General features: G+C 38.4%; 1 protein-coding gene across 1 annotated transcript; it reads left to right on the forward strand.

Moving 5' to 3' along the window:
* The first annotated feature begins 13,455 nt into the window (after nt 1–13,455).
* Nucleotides 13,456–23,799, forward strand: c13h10orf71 (chromosome 13 C10orf71 homolog). Its single transcript, XM_088352020.1, has one exon. The coding sequence runs from the start codon at nt 13,456–13,458 to the stop codon at nt 23,230–23,232; it is 9,777 nt and encodes a 3,258-aa protein (XP_088208146.1). The 3' UTR covers nt 23,233–23,799.
* The last annotated feature ends 260 nt before the right edge of the window (nt 23,800–24,059 follow it).

A 24,059-nucleotide genomic window follows, 5' to 3' on the forward strand; every position in this document is an offset into this window, starting at 1 on the left:
CATTCATGGTCTGTTTGGAGCAAAAAAAAAAAAAAAACACGGGCTCTCATTACCGTTTTCATTATTATTATTGTTTGATGGCTTCTTTCCTGCTGTGATCGACTGACAAAGGCGATCCTGGAGGATTTTCAGGAAATGACTTTTGATAAGTCGATAACACAATTAAGTCAACTGCGCAGGCATTATGGTGAATAATTGATGGCAAATTATGTATTACGGTGAAGTGGAGTTTTAATATTTAATGAGGTGACACCCTGCTGAGAGATCATGTCAAAAGAGGAAAGTCACGTTTGTAGACTACCGTTCGTTTATGTCGGTATTACTATCATACTACTAATTACAAACGTCTAAAAGGAGAAGATGCAAATTTTTGTAATTTAGATTTTATGTATCATTAAAATTCATGAATTAAAAATTACTAGAGAATAGGGATGCATAATAACAGTTCTTTTACCCTGTCAACATTTATTGTTATACTATGCCCTATACCCTGTAAAAAAATGTATATATAATTCTTATTTAATTTTATTATGCCTTTAAATTTAATTATTTTCTAATAAAATTTGAAGATAATCCTTAAAATGAGCTAAATTGCCTCATTAACAAGTTAATCTAACATTCTTTTTTATTTGACATCAAAAATGCAAAATTGAGGTTTTTTTTTCTGCTTATTTTAAGAATGTAATTTTTACAATATATTAATAATATATATAATCAATAAATATGTCATTATATTGCTCAAATTAAAATGACTAGGAATGCATCACTGACGTTTTTTTCTTCCATTAACATTTTTTGTTATACTACATACTATACACTGCAAGGAACTATTTTTTTTTACTAAGTTATAAAATTTAAACGTAAACATTTATTTCTAAAATTACTTTGAGGTTGGGTTATTTTCTAATTAAAACAATCCTTACAATGATGAAAAATGTCACATTTGCAAAGATAATCCAACATCTACTATGTTATATAATTATTTCTTATTTTACTAGGAAAATCAGAACTGTAGAAATATAAAAAAATAGAATCTTTCTTCATTTCACAAAGGTATGTTAGTAGTACAATACAGTAATAATATTAACAATCAAAATTCAGTATATATAATTGTTTTTTCCAAAGTATAATTACCAACATGCATGATACATTTTATTTTTTTCTGTAAACATTTTTTTTATATTACACGCTATACAGTACAAAAAGGAATCAAATTAAGTATTTACTTTTTTGTTAAGTTTGTTTAATAATTCATATCATTGACAAATAATAATAATAATACTAAGGATAAAACAAGAAAAAGTCATTGAAATTGGCAAAATTATCTAACATATATACATACATTATATTTTGATTACCTCATTATTTTTCTTACTTAACTAAGAAAATCTTAAATATAAGAACCTAAAATATAAAAATAAGGAACTGCATACTTACAAATACATTTTAACAGTGCAATACAATATTACCATAAATAATTAATACAATTATTTTTCACTAAATATGATTAAAAAATTGTTATACTACACCCTAAACACACAAAAAACATTCTGTGTATTATTTTATTTAAGTATAAAATTGGGTTATATTGTAATAAAATGTGAAAATAATCCTTAAAATTGGCATACTCATTCCATGCCGGATGAATTCTTCTTTTCTTTTATCAAAAATGGTCTTAACATCTACCGGGTTATATATCGAGCATTTTTCCCCCTTATTGAGTAGGAAAATCAGAAAGATAAAAATGTAAAACACGAGAACCGTTTTGCTTAGTTTAAGTACTGTGTGTACAATACACTATATCAGGGGTGGCGAACAAATTTAACACAAAGAGCCGACATTTTTAACTGTGAGAGTCAAAGAGCCACACTACGCACAGACCGGCATTAGACGAAACCTACGCAGATGATTGGCAGTCAGTTATGTGTTCGGAGCAGCATAAAAACAACAAATCTGCCAAATTAATTTCAAAATATTATTCATTATCTGTATTAACTCTGATGGATTCAAGTGTGTTTTTACGAGAGGAAAAAAAACTAAACATAAAACGAGGCAAAGAGCCACAGTATATAGAAAATATGATGAGGCAAAGAGCCGCATTCTTATTGGCCAAGAGCCGCATGTTCGCCACCCCTGCACTATATCATTATGACAATACATATTATTGTTATCTCGATGTATGTATATTTATCTTACACTTACAACTAAATTTTTGAACTTTGGATAATATATCCCTGAAAAGAGAATATCATAATATAAAAACATGTCCCTAAAAAGGGAATATCATAAGAATATAGTATACTGTATATAATAGAATAGCCCCAAGTGATAGGGCCTATTTTTATTTTATGTTGGTGCGTTGGACTGTTACAGAAACATCATTTTATAACATTTTTAGTCCGCATTAATTAGCAAAATCAATTCCCTGGAAAAATCAGATTTGTATCACCATTGTTTGAAAAAAAAAGAAAAAAAAAGAAAATTAAAGTGCATTGTGGAAATCAGGTTTAAATTGCACTACAAATACCGATAATTTAAATGCAGTGATTCAAGTGGAGTGAATTAAACATACACACACATTCACGGTTCATGGATCCATTAACCTCCCGGGTCATCGGGGCATCAATGAAGACGCAACTCTGGACAGCTTTCTCCACTGTTGACAGTTCCTCACACACATTATGTTAACTAAAACATAAGCCTGAAGCATCAAGGAGAATGGCTGGAAGCCTACATGCTAGCACAAATAAATAAATTAAAAAAACACCAATGTTTCCAACAAAATCCCATGCCCACAAAAGATGCGGAGAAAAAAACACATTACGGCTTCTCGAAATTGAATACAGCCGTTTCAGAATTGAATCATTACAATCCGAAACAAAGCCGGCCCCGGTTCTAATGACTCCGATCATCATTAACATCGGCCCGTAAATCCCGACTTTAATATTTCATAAACAAGTCAAGTTGGTGTTGACATTTGTCTGCAGCATGTGGCGTCATTGATGATTGCGCAACTCGTTGTGTCTTGCATTGTTATATCAAATTAGCTGGAGAGGAGCCAGAAAAGCAGACAAACATGAGCAGAATGCGGCTTACGTTCCAGTTAATGGCCTTCTTTTGTTACAGTAATGAAATATTTTTTGCAGACATGTGGTCCGATGTGAAATCACAAGCGCACATACAAAAACTGCTGCAGTACACCTGAAATCACCCGAGTTCACAAAACAGCTTGCTCTGTGTAACGATGCCCGCTTTTAATTCTTGCAACAGACCCAATCAATAACCCAATCAATTAGGATCAATTAGGCTCATCTCCGGATGGCAAAATTCCAAACGAAGCAAATTTTGAAGACTAATGTGCAGGTGGGCCTCCCGCCACTTTAGCTCCTTCGTCGTGGACCTTCCTTACTCAGCAACATGACTGAAGGTTTCAACATTTCAGATCAATGATCACTACACTTAATACAAAGTCAAAAGAGTAGTTACACAGCCTACTCATGGACACGCTCTGCCAATCCAAAGAAAAGTGGATGTAGTACTGATGGCAGTGAGGGCAGCGCGTATGCTATCCTATTTATGCAATATTGTTTATGTCAGTGGACACTAGTGTGGGCTATCCTGCCCCTTGCAAAACACTGTGTGGATCACGGAGAAACCACTCTCAGCATAAACCATTTGTCGCAGTGATGGAAGTTCCATCTCTTTTTAGAGAAGCGGCTCTTGTAATTAAAGGCTATACAAATAAACATGACTTGACTGAGCCGACTAAAAACATCCGTCTCTTTTGGCTCTCAAGCGGCTTTTCAGATTGTTTTTGTTGCTTTAATTCATATATTACCAATTATTATGTCAAGTCAAGTCATAATTATTTGTATAGCCCTTTATCACAAAAAGTCTCAAAGGGCTGTACAGAGCAAAACCACAAAATAAGTAGTAAAATATAACATCAGTTACATAAAATATGTTCAGCAAAATATGAAAAGAATTAAGTGTATAATAATATTGTAAAGTTCATACTCAGGTAAAAAACTAAATTGGAGCTAGATAACTAGCTAAAATAGTAAGAAATAAATTCAAATCTTAGCTTGATAGCATGCAAAAAATGTAAAAAGCTAGGTAGGAGAAAAACATAATGAAGCAGTAAAAAATAAGTAAAAGGCTAGGAAAAGTAAACAAAATACAGAAATTAAAATAAGAAAATGATTTTTTTAAAGCAACAATAAAGAAGTAAAAAGCTATAAAAAAATAAACAAAAGAAGAAAAACTAAAACAAAAAAGGAAAATGGAGAACAAAAGACGAAAAAAAACAAGGAACAAAGTGAAAAGCTAGAAAATCAGGAGACAAAAGGAAAAAAAGAGAATACAAACAACTAAAAAGTTAGGAACAAATAGCGAAAAAGCAAGAAAAACCGCAGTGTTTTGGTCAGTATACTACTAATGATTATCTGATGTTGCGAATAAAATGTTTTTTTTTTAAATCATACAACTAAACTATAATAGCATTTATTTTTTCACAATCCAGTGACTTTTTTAATTATTTAATCCTTCATTGTTTTCATATTAACCAACTTTAAAATAAAGCAACTGGAATCCATGCCATGACACAACATAATGCCAATTTAAAATATCGACTTCAGTGCAACAACGAACAAACAACGAAATACAAGAAAAAAACTACAATTTTTTTAAAAGGTAATGGATAAACACATCCCTAAAAACACTAGCAAACATAATTCAAATGTTTACCGATAAGAAAAGATGAACAACCCCAATCATTCCCCTTTTAAATAGTCAACAAATGGAAAGTCAACAATACAGAATCCAAGGAAAAATGCATATTGACCAATCACAAGAGGATAAAAGGCGTCTGGTTAAATAATGAAGCCTGAGGTAAGCTGTTGCTGGGTGTGCTCTTGAGTATGTGTAACGTGCATCGATGCTGTGCAAAGATATTTTAGGGTAATTAGAGTTCTACCCCCCCACCTTGCATATGATATGCCCCCTGAGACTCATGTCTGGCGAGACCACTGATATGAACTATTGTACACTTGAATTGAGGATCTTTGATTGTAATACTTCCACCAGAGGGAACTAGTGTGCAAGATTCTTCCTTCCCTTTACTGAGCAACTTTAAGCGTCATGACTTATGCAATTCTGCAATTCTTGAGCTCAAATCTGCAGTAATAGAGAAATAAATGTGTTTATTTTATAGCATAGCTGATACTGACAATCAGTTGTCAAGGAAACTAAAATATCAAGCTGATATTCAGCTGCAAAATAAGCATTAAAATTAAACTAAAAAAAATGAAATGCCATCAAGTTGTTAAAATAACTTAAAAAAACAGACAGCTTTTTCTTTTTTAAATATAAATTAATATACATTAAGTGGACTTAAGGAAGTATTTGAAACCTTTGAACCAACATAACCGAAGTGTAAAAATTTGATTTCATATTCGATTAAAACATTTTTTTTTCTGTTAATATTAACATTATATTTTAAAGTATCAATATTCGCATATTGTTATTAGTATCAACAGCTTTGCTTGAGTCCTAATGATCAGGAACTGAAAGCATGGAGCAATTCCGTTTTGAGTGGGGAAATGTGGGGAAGTTTTTTGCAAAATATCAATGTTATAAACAAATGGAAAATTTATTGAGAAATTAGCATTATTTGTTATGATTTTAAAGAGATGCATTCCATTCAAATTTATGGGGCTTTTGTTTATATTAAAATTGTACAGTTTTAATTCATATTCATTTGTGTTTAAATTTGTATTATACTTAATATTCGAAATATCATAAAAGTTAGAATTATTTTTTCACATTTCTTATATTATCATTTTAACAGGTATTTTTAGTATCAGCTACCTTAATAAAGGACTTACCTCCAAGACCGTTTTACCGTAAATTCCAGACTATAAGCCGCTACTTTTTTCCCAAACTTTCAACCCTGCGGCTTATTCAGTGATGCGGCCAATTTATGTAATTTCTCTAACGGCCGCCAGCGGCGCTCGAATACAAATGGTAAGATTTAGACCGGTGGAATATATGCGCTGAGGAAGACTGCAACTTCTTGGCTTGTGCATAAATTAGCGTAAACATACCATCATCAAGCAGCACGGCGGCGCAGTGGTTAGCGCTTGTGCGGCACAGTTAATGTCATGGGAACCTGTCGTGAGTTCAAATCCAGCTCCGGACTTCCTGTGCGGAGTTTGTATGTTCTCCCCGTGCTTGCGTGGGTTTCCTCCGGGCACTCCGGTTTCCTCCCACGTTCCAAAAACATGCATTTCAGGTTAATTGGCCGGTCCAAATTGTCCCTAGGTGTGAATGAGTTGTCTGTCCCTGTGTGCCCTGCGATTGGCTGGCAAACAGTTCAGGGTGTCCCCTGCCCACTGCCCGGAGATGGCTGGGATGGGCTCCAGCCCCCCCGCGACCCTAATGAGGATAAGCGGTACGGCTGATGAGATGAGATGAGATACCATCATCATGCAAAATGCAAAAAGAAAGGCACATGACGCAGCTTCCAAGCTAAAAGCAATCGAGCAGTCCGATAAAGAAGGAAACAGAGCTACTGCACGTAATCAGGAGTGGATGAGAGTTCCAGCGACAGTGACAGCGCGAGTGAGGATGCGGGAGCGTGGGACGACGTCTATATGACAAAGTTTCTTTCCGACACTGAGGAAGACGACTTTGATGGCTTCAGTTCTAAGGAGGAAGATGAGGACAGTTTACTGTGATTTTTACAAGTACGGTATGTTTTTTTAACAGACCCGTTTACTGTGTTGCGAGCGTGTTGCTAGCGTGTTGCTACCATTAACTGCCCTGTCACAGGCACAGTTTGGGATGAAAAGTATATTATTATTATTAAAGCTTTGAACACTCTCTCAGTTTACCGTCTTTCGTTGTAAATATGTGTAACCATGTATAATATGTATTTGCAACTGTATATTTTGGTGATGTATTTATTTTAGACACTTATTCTGATATGTTTTGCACGGGCGAATGAAAAAGAAGGGGCGGAACAAACGCGGGGTGACGGGAAGTGGGGTAAAGGTGAGACCTGTTTGTGGACGCGGCGGACAATACGTATTCTTCCCACCCTTACCTTTGGAAATATACACTTTTTTCCTTAGATTACTTTCAACGGGACCTGGACTCTGCAGGTCTGCATTAAACCTTAAGTACCGGTATCATTTTCAGTTCATTTTGCCGGCTGTGATTTTTGGACTGAGTACTTTAATGAAGGACATTTAGTTTCAATCGCGGGACTTAAAGTCGGGTTTGGGTTAATTTTGTGTTTGTGTTACATTTTTTTAATGTGGGCGCATGCGGCTTATATTCAGGTGTGGCTTGTGTAAGTACAAAATCGGTTTACATCTTAAAATGTGGTGGGTGCGGCTTATAATCAGGTGCGCTCTATAGTCCGGAATTTACGGTATTTATTTTTTAAAACAAACAAAAAAAAATGAATAAATAGGGTAAATTCTTGAATATAGTTTTAAAATATATTCCATTTGAATTTATGGGTCTTAATTTCATATTTTAATTTCACAATTTTAATGTGTATTTATTTGTTTCATTCAGTTCTATAACTTTTATGATATTGTAATATTAGACAGATTTTACTATACAGTATGTTTAAAAAAATGATATCCTTTGAGATTTAAATATCAAAGAAATTAGAATAGATTAGAATAGAATATACCTTCAAAAATGGGTTAACATATTGTGACAACAAAATTGGGATTACACGATGAAAGCAAGTTAAATTGAAAAAGTATGAATGTTGAAGATGATCACATTTATTCTTCCAATTTTAAACGAGAAACTCAAATGTGGATTTTGTGAACGATTTCACAAATGTTCAATATGCGCACCGCCTGAGACACGGCATACGTCAAGTCGGTAATCCCAGCTCCTGCCAAACACGTTAAAGCATATCTTGGGTATCAGTCTACAGCAGATTAGTATTTCTCTCTCTCTATATATACAAATTATCTGCTTGTGAGTGAGTCCAGGGAAAGACATATTTATTCTAATACTAAATTATCAATATAGAAAAGAATATCACATTTTTTAATATAATTATTTTCATTTTTAAGAATCATTTTTTTCTCAAAATTCACTCTACCGTTCAAAAGTAGAGTGAACTGGTTGCCAGCCAGTCGAAGGGCACACAGGGGCAGACAACTCACTCTCTCATTCGCACCTAGGGACAATTTGGACCGGCCAATTAATTGACATGCATGCTTTTGGAATAAAGCAAACGTTTGATTTGGAAAAAAAAAATTAAAAAAAAGAAAGATTTTCTTTTTTTTCTTGAAAAAGTTGTCTACCCGGGTGGAGACGTTTTGTAAGTTGTACACGCGACGTAAAAGATGCACGCCCCGGGCATACATTATTTTAGACACTGATTTTATATATATATATATATATATATTATACGTATATATCTCATCTCATCAGCTGCACCGCTTATCCTCAGTAGGGTCGCGGGGATACATATACTGTATATACATATATATACACATATATATATACATATATATTCACATATATATACATATATATATATATATATATATATATATATATATATATAAACACACACTACACACATATATCAATAATATAATAAGAAAAACCAAAGGACATGGATGTCAATGTCAAACTGCAGAAGGTCAGATTTTTTTAGCCTTTGTAACCAGCAAAACAGTTTTCAGCTGTGCTAACATCATTGCACAAGGTTTTATTTTAATCATCCATTAGTCTTCTATCGCAATTAGCATACATAATGTACAATTAGAACACAATTGGTTCCTGAAAATGGCCTCTATACACCTATGCAGATATCGCAATTAAAACAGACATTTGAAGCTAAAATTATCATTTACCACGTTAACAATGTGCGGCGTGTATATCTTATTAGTTTGGTGTCAACTTCATTGGAAAAAAACTGCGCTTTTCCTTAAAAAATAAGGACATTTCCAAGCGACCCCAAACTTTTGAACGGTCGAGTAAGTGTTCAGAGATTTCATGTGGCCCGGCCACATGTGTGCATGTCCATCACGCCGAGCCCCCGCCAAGAAATCCCTTGGAACAATCCGCTGCTGCTATCTCCTATTATAGCAGCATGCAGTGGGAGGGCACAAGCACGCCCACCTTATTCCCTCCCTCGAGGCCTTCTGAGCGCCGGGGGGGTGGGAAAGCTAGATTGGCAAGCGATAACTGGAAAAATTAAATGAAAAAGCAGGAAAATGTGAAGCTCTCATTGAGTTGCATTTACGGATTTCTAGCAACTCGCCTAGACATCATGCATTTCAGCACTGGTTACAACATTAGAACCCTTCTGAACTATCACCCAAGAAATAACCACAAGATCCCATAAACGTATCCACAGTGAATATTTCCCAGTCTGCCTAAAGCTCATTCCTGAGCGAGCTGTCCTCATTTAAAAATAGTCTGGCCGGGCTGTTTGTTTCATCCACGTGATACTCGACACCCCCCGATCTCGTAGACCGGTCAGCTCCGGGCCCCCAGTTTTGTCCCCCTGTGATGGAAACTCTCTTTGGGACTGATCCTCTATTTCTGTTTGTGCGGCGGCCCAGGACGTGTTTGCTAGGTTGGGTCCAAAAGGACTTTGTAGTGGGCTAGAAAAGGTGAAGACTGTGAGTGGATAAAGCGGACCCCCTCCCATCAATCAGGCCTTTTCTGGGAGGGGGAGTTTAGGATCACTAAATGGTGCAAAAATGGACTAAAATCGAGTAAGGTAAGAATACCAAGAAGGTTTTTCTGATGTTTTTTTCAATTAAAGATGAAAACATCCTTACTTATTCATAGTCGATTGTTGAAAGACAGGAGATTTATTTTCTTTAGCATGTTCATGTAAATTAAGGTGGCGAGAATGTTATTAAAATCCGAGGCTAAAGATGAACTACTCCTCGAGACGATTTTTAATGGCCGGATATTTTGGACACCATTGGGGTATAGACAAAGGCTACATTCTGGCAATGGTGGGCAAGTGATATGTGAAGCAAGCTTTTTATACCTTTTCTGAGGTCGTATTTATTCCCTGTTGCAAGTTCTGGGTTGTTTTTCATGATTTGATCTTTAACTTGCTATCAGGTATTTTTTGAAAGCCCACTCCTTGTGCTGATGTGTTTCTTTGGACAATCCACTTTTTGACTTAACCCTCTTGTTGTGTTCGGGTCAAAATGACCTGCCACTGTGTTGTTCCGAACCCAGAAACATCCCCTTAACTTAATGTTTAAACTTTGAATCTGATGACTTTTCCTCAATTGGACCCCACATTAGAAAAAAAACAAATGCTTTCATTCACATTTGCATTTAAGCTGTATGAAAAAAAAAAAGATGTCCTTTAAAATGAAGACAACAGGAGGGTTAAGAATCAATATACGGCTAAAGTTAATACACAAATTGGCAAATTGCCGTAAACAGATTGATTACAGTCAGAAATCATTGAAACACACTTAATCAAGTGGAGAACTGTATAATTCTGTATGCTAATTTAACCCCCCAAAAAAATCTCACTATCAATATCTACACTGAATGTTTCCATTGAATTTATTTGATTGGACATGAACAATACTGAAATCTACTTTGTGATGTAGGTGCACCATGGCAGCGGGGACGTAGAGCTTAGATGAGCTTGAAATACTTCTGGTGGGCTTCCAGGTAAGAAGATATAAATGAACCTGGTGATTCTCCCCCAGTTTGGCAGCGAAAGTAAAACTCGATAGCTGCGACTGAATGTACAGCATTTATCAAAGAAGAAACGCCCGATTTTTAATCTTACACAAGTGATTATTGACACTTCACAACTAAGTATTGACTTATCAAGTCATTTGCTGAAAATGGGATGCCAAAGATTTGTCATAGAAACGTAGAGAGATTTAGCTCAACAGTACCCTATGTGACATTAAGGAACTAATGGTCATTGCACCTTCTAAATCAGGGATCACTAAGCTTTTGAATCAAATATCTACTTACTTATTTTGTAGCCAATTAGTGCAAAGGGCAACTAGTTTGATATACATTCCTGAAGTAACTGTTAGCATGTTATTACTATGCTGTTTTTATGTATCTACAGTGCATCCGGAAAGTATTCACAGCGCTTCACTTTTTTCACATTTTGTTATGTTACAGCCTCATTCCAAATTGTATTAATTTAATCTCTTATCTCAAAATTCTACACAAAATACTCCATTATGACAATGTGAAAAGGTTTTTTTTTTTTTTACTTTTTTTTGAATTTATTAAAAATAAAAAACTAAGACATTTTGCTAATGTGGGGTCCAATTGAGGAAAAGTCATCAGATTCAAAGTTTAAACATTAAGTTAAGGGGATGTTTCTGGGTTCAGAACAACACAGTGGCAGGTCATTTTGACCCGAACACAACAAGAAAACTAGAATTTTGAGATAAGAGATTAAATTAATACAATTTGGAATGAGGCTGTAACATAACAAAATGTGGAAAAAGTGAAGCGCTGTGAATACTTTACGGGTGCACTGTATGTTACTACTAGGTTTTAATTATTAGAAGTGGGGCTAAAAAGGGCCAGTCAACCACCCAAAAAAATCTTTCTTGAAAAGAGGCTCTGGGAAATTACACAAAAAACTCTAAAAATAATATGTATTGATCCATCCATCCATTATCTGCACCGCTTATCTCCAGTAGGGTCGTGGGGGTGCTGGAGCCCATTCCAGCTATCTTTGGGCACTGGGCAGGGGACACCCTGAACTGGTTGCCAGCCAGTCGCAGGGCACACAGGGACAGACAACTCGCTCGCTTATTCACACCTAGGGACAATTTGGAACGGCCAATTAACCTGACATGCATGTTTTTGGAATGTGGGAGAAAAACGGAATGCCCGGAGGAAACGCACGCAAGCACGGGGAGAACATGTAAACTCCACACAGGAGGTTCGATCTCATGACCTCAGAACTGTGTTGCACACGTGGTAGCCACTGCGCCACCGTGCTGCTCTATTAGTATTGATCATTTTAATGATTCCTTAAGCTAGTTTAAACCATTACAATCATTGATAAGTTTATTCTGCTCGTTTCTGTTTTAATACTGGGCCCCTGCAAAGGAGACTGCATGGGATGCCAGTTCATTCATTACTTTGACCATAATTCCTCACAATTGTTTGTTGTTTTGACTACTATGCACTGTTTACATCGTTGGTACTGTTACCCAATAATGGTGGTGAAAATAACTCATCGGGAATGGGTCATTACCATTTTCAAGAAAAAACGATTTCCGACTACCATGCGAAATTGTTGACATGATCATTGTCTTTAAATATAGAATCTTTTTCCAATAAGTTTTTTAAAATGAGCCTATAATTGATATATGTAAATCAATCAGTTCCCATATACAAAGCAGATGTCATAATGGTTCATAAAGCCAATTTTAACCCTACTTTTAATCATTACAACCTGGAAAAAATATAATGACATGGTAACAAAACAGTAATGACAATACTTATTTTGAAAATTCATATAAAAACTGGTAGCACCTAGCTTTATTATAACCCAAAAAAAAGTTGTTCTCAGCTTGGTGACCACTGCCCTAGAACATAACAAAAAATATACGAATGAAGACAATCAAAGTATACTTTGGGTCATTTAAGGGTAGAAGGCTGGCACGAACAACTGGATTTCCCAAACCAACTCACGTGAGTTTGTCTTTAGTGCACATGGCAACGTTGAATATTTTCACAAACACACTCGGCAAGGTCAGATTCATTGAGAGCAGGGATTTACAAGACTGTTTTAGGAATCCTATACTGTACAACGCAGGATTTGTAACGAAGACATTGCTATTTGTCCTTAAAGCAGCACGAAAAGAAGCACATCTCCCAATTATACTGTTTATTTGAGGATTTTTGGACTTGGTGTATGCTGTGATAGTAATTTCACTTCGTGATTTACGACTTGGATCGGGTTGTTTTGGCGTGTGTCTTGTTGGCCCTGCTTGACCATGTGTGCACGTACCTCAAGCATGTGCTGAGGTTTATTTTAAGGCTCGGTTTTAGCTCCACTGTCATCCTGTCTGTTCCTGGAAACGAGTCAAATGCCGTTTTGCCCTATTGCATTGTACTAGCAAATCATTTTTGTTTTAAATCAAAGACATTGTTAAAGATTGAAAAAAAACAAAAAAAAACTTTTATGTTCAATAATAAGGCTCCATGAGTTCAAAATGCACCATACACTTGATAGAAAAAAATCACCCCAAAAGGATAGGACGGTAATTTCTACTTCTTGTATTTTGCAGGTAATGTTGCAGATTTTCAAGAACTTTCCAAGAACTGAGATGGACGACTCTATAGTAGCTCGGGCCCTAAACTCCGGGTTCTTGGGATGTACAATGAAACATTGATGTGACTATTTCATTGAATGACTAAGCTCACTGTAGGCGAGACTGCACCATGGCATCTCTGAAGAAACGCCGCTCGACCCGAAAAAACGGCGGACATCGTAAACAAAGCGATGCAGGTTTTAGTGACACCTCAAGCGGCGGATCCTATCTGGATGAGACAGACCGTGAAGTCCGTAGTCTCACAGACAAAGCCTTCAGGAGTCTCTGCATTGGAGAGGAAGCTGTTTATAATGACTCAGACATGGGTCCATCTTCACCTAGCGTTCAGAGGGACAGACAGCAGGCATTCAATAAGAGCGAGCTGGAAAGGGAGAATGGTGACGGAGAGGAACTTAAAAGAACAGCTAACGAGAGTTTTAGCCTGATGGTGCAGCAGTATGAACAGGACCTGATACATGAAGGAATGTATGGGGCAGAGATGAGAAGAAATCCAGAGTGGGATACTTATGGAGACAGGACACAAGGGAGGATTTCTGCCACATTCCAACACTCTTTAATGGAAATGACCCACGGGGACAGATCTTTTGAAGAACATCCACGCGGCTTTTTCAGCAACGGAGCCACAGATGTGAGTTTGCAGCATCGGAGAAACCGTTCCCAGGTTTCTTCACTCATCAGAGGATTCAACTCAGATGACAGAGCGGTGGAGGATCAATTACAAGAATGGAATGATGAGGCAAGCTGGAATAGACAAGACTTGATGAACATGCCTGCCGCGCATCAGCAAAGTTTTACGAATGGTCATTTCTCCACTGTTGGACAGTTCTCATTGCAGGACACCAACCGTTTTGCTACATCTTCTTCATTTATTGGATTGACCTTCAACAACCATAATATGATGACGCAACTAGATTGCAATACGAACTTTTTTATACATAGCGAATTCAGTCCCTTCAGAGTATGGCGAGACTACAAGAGGATACAACAAGAAGTCTCAAGGTATATGAACTTCTCAGAGTTTCCTGCGTGGGACCAAACACCCATGTACAAGGAGCTTTCACTACAAACACATAAAAACGGTTCTTCTATGTTTAAAGACAGAAGTGGAAGGCAGCCCCTGTCTATGATGGCTCCTACGGTTTCCAACCATCTTTTACCATCCATTACGACATCCAGGATGCAGAAAACATGCGCCTTGGAGAAGCGTTGTAAGTCTGAGCGGGCGTTACAATATCCCCAAAGGATTAGGACACAGAGTTTTGGAACAGAGAGGCTACCATCTCGAAGGCCGTCTACAGCTTCGCCCACTGTCGAAATGTTACATCAGGTTCAGAAACCCCTCATCTCTGTTGAAACCCTTCACCAGCAGATTCAAATAATGACAGGGCAATTAAACAATCCAGGAATTACAGCTAACAGGCAAGGCACCTCGCATAGTGAAGGTAACAGTACATTCTTTAATGTTGGACAGAAGTGTTTGCCACAGCTTCCTGTGTCCCATGATGAAGCAGACGAACATAGAGAGGAAGTCAGTAGTCAATTAGTAGAACATTCTCCAGTTCGCGCAGAAAGCAGAGGGTCTACACCTGACGTAAAAATGTCAAGCTACAAATCCAGAGCCAGCAGTCTTCTCTTTAATCTCAAAGACAACAGAAAGAGAGTAAAAAGTACATACAGTCCTGCTAAATTTAAAGGCTTTGAGACAACAGAAAAAAGCGGAGAACCCGCTATCTGGGAACCTAAAGACATTGTGATTGATATACCCGAGTACCAAGAAACTGACATTCAGGAATCCAGCTGGACCGATGGAGCCTCTCATCAAAATTTTAGTGAAGACCTTTCTCAATTCAAACAGGATTTTACTAGTGCTCAGGTGAAAGGGGAGTTACACAAATGTAAAAATTCATTTGACACTCAAGATGTAAAATGTAAAATTGATGACAACAGTCAAGTCAGAACATATTTACCAAATGAAAATCTCGACTTGAAAGATCCAGTTGTAAGGAACTCCGCTAAAGAGCTTCAACTAAATCAGAACAAACAAATGCATAGCAATGTGTCAAAAGAAGGATGGAGACCTTCAAATACCCCAAATACAGAACAATTTACTCTCAAAGCAGCTGCAGCTCCATGGAAGCAAGACACATCACTTTTCAAAGAAAAACATCAACATCATCAAACTCAAGTAGAAACCAATACCCTTAAGCAGATCAGGTCGACAAGAAATGACCAAAGAAAAATGAGTCGGCAGGACACATACAAAGAGGCAAACAAGACTCCACAGTCTAGTATGGATGTAAATAAAAGCAAATTTTATGGGAAAGACAAGACAGCTGAGCGAGAACACAAACTAAAGAGCCAAAACAGTCTATCTGGCAATGAGAGGACAGAAAAGGTCCATCATGTGAAGGACGGACAATTGGTTGAGGCTAAGGATCTACAAAATACACCAAAACAAATGCGATCGGAGCAGAGAGGACCAGAGCAGTCTAAACTTCAAGGGTGGTCTCATGGGGAGCATCCCCAAGAACAGTCTGATTTTTGGCATATTGGTTCAAGTGGAGCAGAACCAATAAGACCTTCAAAGACTTATATAACAGCAGCAAGCAAGGACAAATCAGAACAATATAAAGCCAAAGACCAAACAAATGATCAGATTAAAGAAAGACAAAAAGACGGGACCAGTGAGAGACCAACAGAGGCTCCAAGTCAATTCGGAGAAGGGAATAAAGAACTCAATAATGTTAACGTAGAAGTTAAAAAGATAAGAAGTGTGCAAGGTCAAACGGGCCTGGAGGAACTTAAAGTTAAAACAAGACCATTAGAATCCAATAAAAACCAATCATCTCAAAAGAAAAACACCATCATGGTTGAGGTTGAGGCAAAAGCCAAAATAATAGATCGAGAAGATGGACAGAAAATGTTAAAGGAAGTCAAACCGAAAAATGTTACAGATGAAACTGTAGCAAAGTCCATCAACATGGAAAAATCTCAATTACTTTCTGAAACAAAACACACTAGTACTGAAATAGAAGTGTGTTGTGGAAAGGACATGCAGGATGAACAGAAAGCTAAGAAAGAACCACAAGACAATGCTCAACCTAAAGAAGAGATACCTGACAACAAAAAGACTTATTCTGTTGTCAGAAAAGCAGAATTGGCTAAGATGGAGTTAACAAACATCGAGTTGGCTAAAGTTGCTCTAGTAAAACACCAACATATGAAGCCAAGATCATCAAAGCCCACAGCGATGCTAACAATGCAGCCTCAAGTCAAAAGTGAGCCCAGTAAAGTCGACCGTGTGAAAACAGAGTTAGCCAAAGCCAAAGAGGAACTGGCAAAGATAAAGGAGAAAATGGAGGGAGAGCAAAAGGAAAAAGTCAGATGCACAACTAACAGAGAAGAGGGTGTTGCTAACAAAGACACTGCCACAGAGCTCATTGCCATACCACAGAGCCAACAAGCACAGCAACCTAAGGGCAATCCAGCTCCTCAAATAGCATATAATGCTGCGGGCAATTCAGCTGCTAAATTAGCAGAAAGTAAAAATAAGGACGACTGTGGACCTGACAGTTATCAAAGTCGGCAAAATAGATATGGATTTACTAATTCACCCTCAGACAAAATAACATCTGTCGCAGACATTTCCTTAAAAGATGGTAATATAATTTCATTAGCTGGGTCACTTCATAGTACAGACAAAAACATAAACAATTCAAATTGTAAAGATTCCACTGTCATTAATCAAAACAAAAATAAGGAAACAATAAAATATGATGAAGGACATGACGGTCTATACGTCTACAGTGAGTCCTCCGGAGAATTCATGCCAATTTGTGCAGATAGAAAAACAACTGTTGACGCTGCTCCCGATATTGTAAAGGAGGACAAAATTGAAAAAATGGAAACGTCACATCCTGACTATCATTCTGCTATTTCACAACAGATACAGTCTGAATCACCTGGAAATCCTGAAATAAAACAGAATGCTGAGCATTTCAAAGATTTGCCTCATAAAGAGAAAGCTCATACAAAACAGGAAATTCTAACTTCCAAAGTAAGAGCTCACGCAGAGAAAGAGATTTCCGCTCTAATGGAAGGTTTTGCTTCACGAGAGTTTCTCACATCTAAAACCAACACCAAACCAATACCAGTTAGTTTTAATCTTCATTTAAAGCAGAAACCTCAAACATATGTAATGGCCAGAGAAGATGGATACTCAATATCCAGTGATAATACTATTATTCATCAGGCAGCAGCATCGGGAACAGAAGATACAGAATTTCCGAGTTCTGAAGAACAAATCAATCAAAAAGTCAACAAAAAACTTCCTTTAGATCTCATGAAAAGCAACCCCCGCAAACAAGATGTTGGGCTTACAGAAGTGGAAATGACATCAGGCTCATTGAGTTCAGAAGAGCAAGTTAAACTTCATGAAATTAAGCCACCTGTACAAAATAATGATCAGGAATCAAAGACAGATATAAAACTCGATGAAAACTCTGAAAAACAGGAACTGGAATCACTTACACATAAATCTCATGCATACGTTGTCAAAACAAACCCACCACAAACTGCAATCAAACCCGACTTTGTGTTTGGGCAGACTTTGGTTGAGGAAAGTATGCTGATTAAGGGCATAAATGTGCCTGAAAAGGTGAACAGTGATCACAAATGGTTGAACGCAGAAGAGAGCAAAGCTAGTGCTGAGATTGACACATCGTTCCGCAATCCAGGGATAGAAATGAGCAAGAAGAGCGCGTGTTTAATCCATATTAATGCAGACAACGCAAAAGAAAGTCAATCTCCAGAAAAGAAAACTCTAAAGGAAGTTGGTGTAACTGAAGTAACTACAGAAAAAAGTGTCACTGAGAACATTATTGAGAAAACGACAGCTCTCTTGCAGCCGTACTCAAATATCAGGGCAGAGCCCCAAAAAGAAATACAACTCAAAGAAACTATGTCTGGAAAAGAAACACCTACACTCCCTTTAAGTTCTAGAAATAAAGCAGAAGCCAAAAGTGAAGTCCTTAAACTGGGCACAATATCAGAAATGCCAGAAAGCACATTTAAAACCTTTGACCTAGCCAAAGGCTGTATCAAAGATCAAGAGGAAATTCAAACGGAAGAAATGAATCCACAATTAAAGAAAGTCAAGGCTGAAGTTATAAACCCAGGACAAATCTACACTATTGATTCAACCAAGGGTGTTGCAAAAACTCAATCTGTCACACTCACCCTTGAAAATGATGCGGTACCTGCCATAAATCCAACAAAAATGACCTACATAGAGGATGAGAGTGGGAAACTATTAGAAGAAAAAATAAATCACACAAACACAGGCATGAATGAAAGTTCAAAACACAAAGAGTCCAACATGGGAAAAATAAATCAGATGGAAGATGTTCATATTGACAACATTGTCATTCAAGTTGTACCACCCGCAAAGGAGATTGACAGTGTTGGGAGGATTCCGATCACAACATGCTACGATGTGGCTGCACTTGAGGAATGTCAACACGAACCATCATCTTTTGTGGCTGGAAACATGAGCACATCATTCCCAAATTGTGAATCAAACCATCTTGCTTTAAAGGGCTTTGAAGAGAAAGAGGAAGATAAACCAGAAGACAAACTTAGTGTACAAGATGTTTTAGCTGGTGTAAGAAAATTGGCTGACTCAATGAAAACCAATGACCAACACAATATGGATACCATAAGAGAGGACAGGGAGACTGACGGGTTACAGATGCAAACATTAAATAAAGGAGCCAATGAGGGGGACTACTTTCAAGTTCAAGGGATACCAGGAGCATTATTCCGAAATAATAACACACACACAGATGTCTCGGGTCCTTTAGAATCTGACCAACCATTGGATCAGGATAAGTCTGCATCATCCACAATTTGTGTGAATAAAGAAAGCACCCAAAAACATTCAAGTGGCTTAACAGGTAAAAATGCTCAAAGTGATCATCCTTCAGAACTACAAAATTGTGGAAATATAACATCAGCCCAAACGGTGGATGTGAAAAAACAGCAGTCAGATTTTAAGTCAAATTTAACGGAAAGAGACCGCCGACATACCTCAAGAAATTCACAATCAGCCAAGGAGGAGATGGAAGTGAAACCAAAACCAAAGGGCAGAGTGTCGACAATTCCTGAGATTTCAGCCCTGGCAGATTATGCCAGATTAAAAGTCATTGTATCAGAAGACAAAGAAAACACAATTCAGGAATTCCCTCCCCACAAAAAAGAAGGGTTTTTCCCATTGATACAGTCGCGTCACAGCAGACGCCCGGTGTTCATTGCTGAGCCACAAGAGAACTCTGCAAAAGACAAAAGTATGCCAAAAAAGACAGAGGTCATCACCAAAGTCAACAAAGAGCCCAAAACGGTTGTGTTTCCCATCACTGAGAAAGAGCATCAGCGGACAGGGATGTTCAAACTCGGAGAGAAGGAAAGGGGAGAGAAAACCATCTCTGATATGAAGGACCATGGGGAAGTAAAACAGATACAACACACTCAGAGAAAAATGCCTGAAGCTGAGGTTGATCGAGAAGTACGTATAGAAGATGGGCAAATATTTGGTCAACAAAGTAATTATAAGCAAGAAGCAAATAAGTCTTTCCAATTAAACAAACCAAAAGAAAGTTTGCCACCACAACTACGAAAAGGTTTAGAAAATCCAAAACTAAATGAAAAAACCTCGGGATTCAAGTCAACTAATAGCTTGGTGCTCCTGGATAACATTTCATATAAACAACCTGATTTGGAGTCAACTAATCAGGATACTAATTTGAGAATGAGAAATGTCATAAACAAAGACACAATAGAAGTAAAACCAGAAAAACCCAGACGACAAAATATTGGGTCTTATCAGGAAGAGAGTACAGCTAAACAGGTGCAGGGCGAAAAACAAGTAGAAGTTTCCAAGATAAAAGAAGAAAAAATTACAGAAAGTATAAAAGCTAAGATTGAGGAGAGGAGAGCTTTTATTTCAGACGAGCAAAAACGTGCTCAAAGAGAAGCGGCGCGCTGGGAAAAACTTAAAGAAACAGCACAACGGATGGAGGAGGAAAGAAAAGGAAAACAAATAGAGGGTTGGAGGAACACTACAACAAATTTTGAAAGAGAAGGTAGAAACACTTCCAAATCGCAAGAGGTGAGGGGAAGAAGCAAATCAGTCGGGAGTAGGGACAGACTTGAGCGGAGACAGAAGGGGAGAACGGCTAAAGAGGAGGACCAGATAAGAGCTGTGCTCAAGGAGGAGCAACGTCTCGCAAAGAGGATTGAGGAGAGGAAACTTGTTGAAGCAGCTCGGATCAAAAAAATTCAAGAGCGCCACAGGGGTGAGCAGAAGACAGAAAAACAAGATAGACTCAAACAGGTGACACATGAGAGCAAAAAGTCAGTTGATGCTCTTGAAGTTCCAAACACTACTGTGCATGTAAGAGAGGTGGAGCTCGCCAAAGGCGAGAGGCTGAGTGCCTCAGGAGAGCTTAGAAAAGACAACGATGTGGCAAAGATGGAAGACCATTTCACACCCCAAAAAGAGAACACATCAAGTAGTGAGGAGCAGAAACGTGCAGCATTGTTAATAGACGCTCTACAATACTACACCATCAACTCTACAAATAAGAAACCCAAGTATAGAGAAGCACTTTCCACACAACCAAATCAACAAAACACACATCGTTCTCTGCCTACAGAAGAATCAGGATCCCGCAGAAGGTTACAAAGGCCGAATGCTCCACAATCCCCTGCTCCTTCTCTTCCACGCTCCAATACTTCCTCCCCTGCTCTTGTAGGCAAACCCTTGATGTTCAGAGTGAAGGATAACACCAGAGGTTCTTCTTTCACCAAATCGGTTAAACCACGCTTTCATAAGAATTTTGCAGAAGAGCCCAGAGCGGGTACACCAATGGAAGAGAGAGCAGAAAAACTGGAGGTTGAACAGGAGATTGTGAGGCGTAACACCCGGACCCCCATCAATTCTGAAATAGTCCCAGGATCAAACCGGCTTACACCTATTCATGAATCATTTGTCTCTTCACCTACTTCGTCATCACTAGAACACTCAACTCCTCTCCCACAAAACAAGCCCTTGTTAAGGAGAATCATTGCCCTGGATGATGAAGAATCTCAATCTGTCTTCAGTAATATTTCAGAGGATGTGCAAAGTTTGTCAATCAGCGCTGCTGACGTAGCACATTCAAGTGGGGTACACAATTACGAGAGGCCTTTATCGGCCTGCAGCTTCAGCAGTGATATGTCCCGTTTGGGAAAACCTCCAGTAGTGCCCCCAAAGAGCGACAAAGCCTTGCGCAGGGCCCAAAGGCTAACTACTCGTAGGATCAACAAAGAGGTGCCGCAAAGCACAGCAACAGATCCTGCAGAGAAACCACAAGAAGAAGCCTCCAGTAGACCTGCTTCTGCCTTTGATGAGGTACGATCTTCAAAACCCCATGCTGTGGCTTCGCCCCATTTTGCAGCTCCTGTCTCTCTACCCCATGCACAGACATACAGGCCTACCTTAGCCTTTTCGCACAGAGGCAATCTGCACTCAGACACCACTATCTATTCCTCCCCTCAAGTCACTGCAACTGCCTCATACCCTCAATACCCTCCGCCTATGTCACACCCAGTTCCAACTCCTTCCCCTGCACCTGTAATCCATCCAGTCACAAGCGCATATACCGCCACACCAGTTTCTCTACCGGTCACTGCTTCACATCCAGTTTCCTCCCCTCATTCCACTACACATGGACTACATACAGTTTCCTTTCCTCAAGCAACCACCCAGACGCCCTTTCATGTTGCCTCTCCCAGAATAACTTCCCTTACGTCGCGCCATTTAGCCTCGCCTCTTTTAGCTACATCTGTCAGTCAAATGATTGTCTCCCCCTATGTCCCTGCGCCTTCACCCCAGCCTGTCAACACGACTCTTAACACAGCTCCTCTAAACCATTCAACAACCTCTGCTTCTGTCCTTGCGCCTGTGAACCATCCACTTGCCACTCTTCATGTCACTGCTCCTGTATCCAATCCAATTGCCTTCCCTTACATCCCCGCCATTGTCTCTCATCCAATTGCAACCCCTCATATCACTGCACCCATTTCCCTTCCAGTAGCTGCCCCCCATGCTTCTGCCCAGATTGGCCAACCTGTTGCTTCTAACTCAGTTCAACATGTTTCTTCTTCTCCCACTGTCCATTACACTACTCACCCAGCTCCAGTGACACAGTACCATGTAAAGTCAAGCTATCCTCAGTCCTATCCACTGACTCAACGCAAAGTGTTTCAAGACCTGGGCTCTGGACAGTATTTTTTGGTGGATGCACCTATCGAGGTAAAAACAAAGACTTTCCTTGATCCAGAGACGGGAAAATATGTTCAACTCAATGTCAGGGAATGCGGCCATAACCTCTTTCAACCTCATCTCCAGCCTGTGTTGACCCAGCCACTTTTAACTCAGCTAAATGTACAACCCCAACTTCAGCTCCAACAACACCTTCTCTCGCATTGTTCTCCAGCTGAGTCACTTTACAAGGGCTACCAAGCTTATCCGCAAGTTTACAAACCCCAAGGTAACTCCTCCATCACTCTTCGGACGCCATCTATAGGAGTTCCACTCCATGAGGAGCCATTTATCAAAAATGAAATTGGCCAAAAAAATGATAGTCAATACTATAACCCTGAGCAAACACCTTACATGGATACAGTTAGTAATACAAACAACATACAAAACAGCATACAGGACTCCTTCCCAGAAAGTAACCAGCGTGCCGGGGAAAACGAGGACTCAGTCCAGTCAAGGTGTCGGCCGAGGGATATAATCAATATGTCTGAACTGGACGACTTTATGGAGATGACCGACTGGTGATGTTTGGGACGGAGGAATTGAAAAAAATGTTGAATGTGTGAACGAGCCAACACAGTACAATACATAATTCATTTATACAGTGGTGTTCATAATGTGGAAAAAAAAAGATTTTCAATTTGTCCTTGGAAAATGCAACTCATGCATAGATTTATTGGGCTAAAGCTTGTGCTACAGAGTTCACCATTCCATAGCCTTTTATGAATGTGGGATACTATGGTATCTCTTGTATGTAAGCAGTGTCAAGGCACATTATTTTGTTTCGAGAAGCATGTCTTGTTCCGCCGTAACGCTAGTGAAGGTGCTGCTGATGTAAAGCGGTTTAATGAAGCTCTTTTTGCAGTTGTTGTCAAATGTAATAATGAGAGTTGTTTTTTTGCCGTGAAACAAAGCAATCCGTATGAAAAATCTACAACAGAATAACTACCAGAACAGGTTAAGCATCATCTCACTGTTGAAGACTCGATTATGTGACTTAAAAACAAGCAAATGCAATTAGAAGATATAACTGCTGCCTGTTTTCACTCTTGAAATGTTCCCTGGGTCTGAATGACTGAAATGAAATATATTTTCTGCTGATTATGTACAATTATGAAGAGCTGTTTAGAGTGCATTGATAGGTCACAAGGGAGTTAATAAAATAATGATAGGTTGTGCCGTCTTTTCATTTCGAAACCGAACTTAACCAATTGTTCAAATCTTTGCCATGATGCCAGCGGGATTTCATGACGGAAATGACTGGATAAGAATCTCTTTGCTTTGATTTCCCTAGATGAAAAATTCATATGCAAATATACAATAGGCGTGACAAACAACTGTAATACCAACTG

Source organism: Urocampus carinirostris, chromosome 13 (assembly GCF_059441175.1).
Source record: "Urocampus carinirostris isolate Australia breed hairy pipefish chromosome 13, RoL_Ucar_1.0, whole genome shotgun sequence".
Taxonomy (NCBI): domain Eukaryota; kingdom Metazoa; phylum Chordata; class Actinopteri; order Syngnathiformes; family Syngnathidae; genus Urocampus; species Urocampus carinirostris.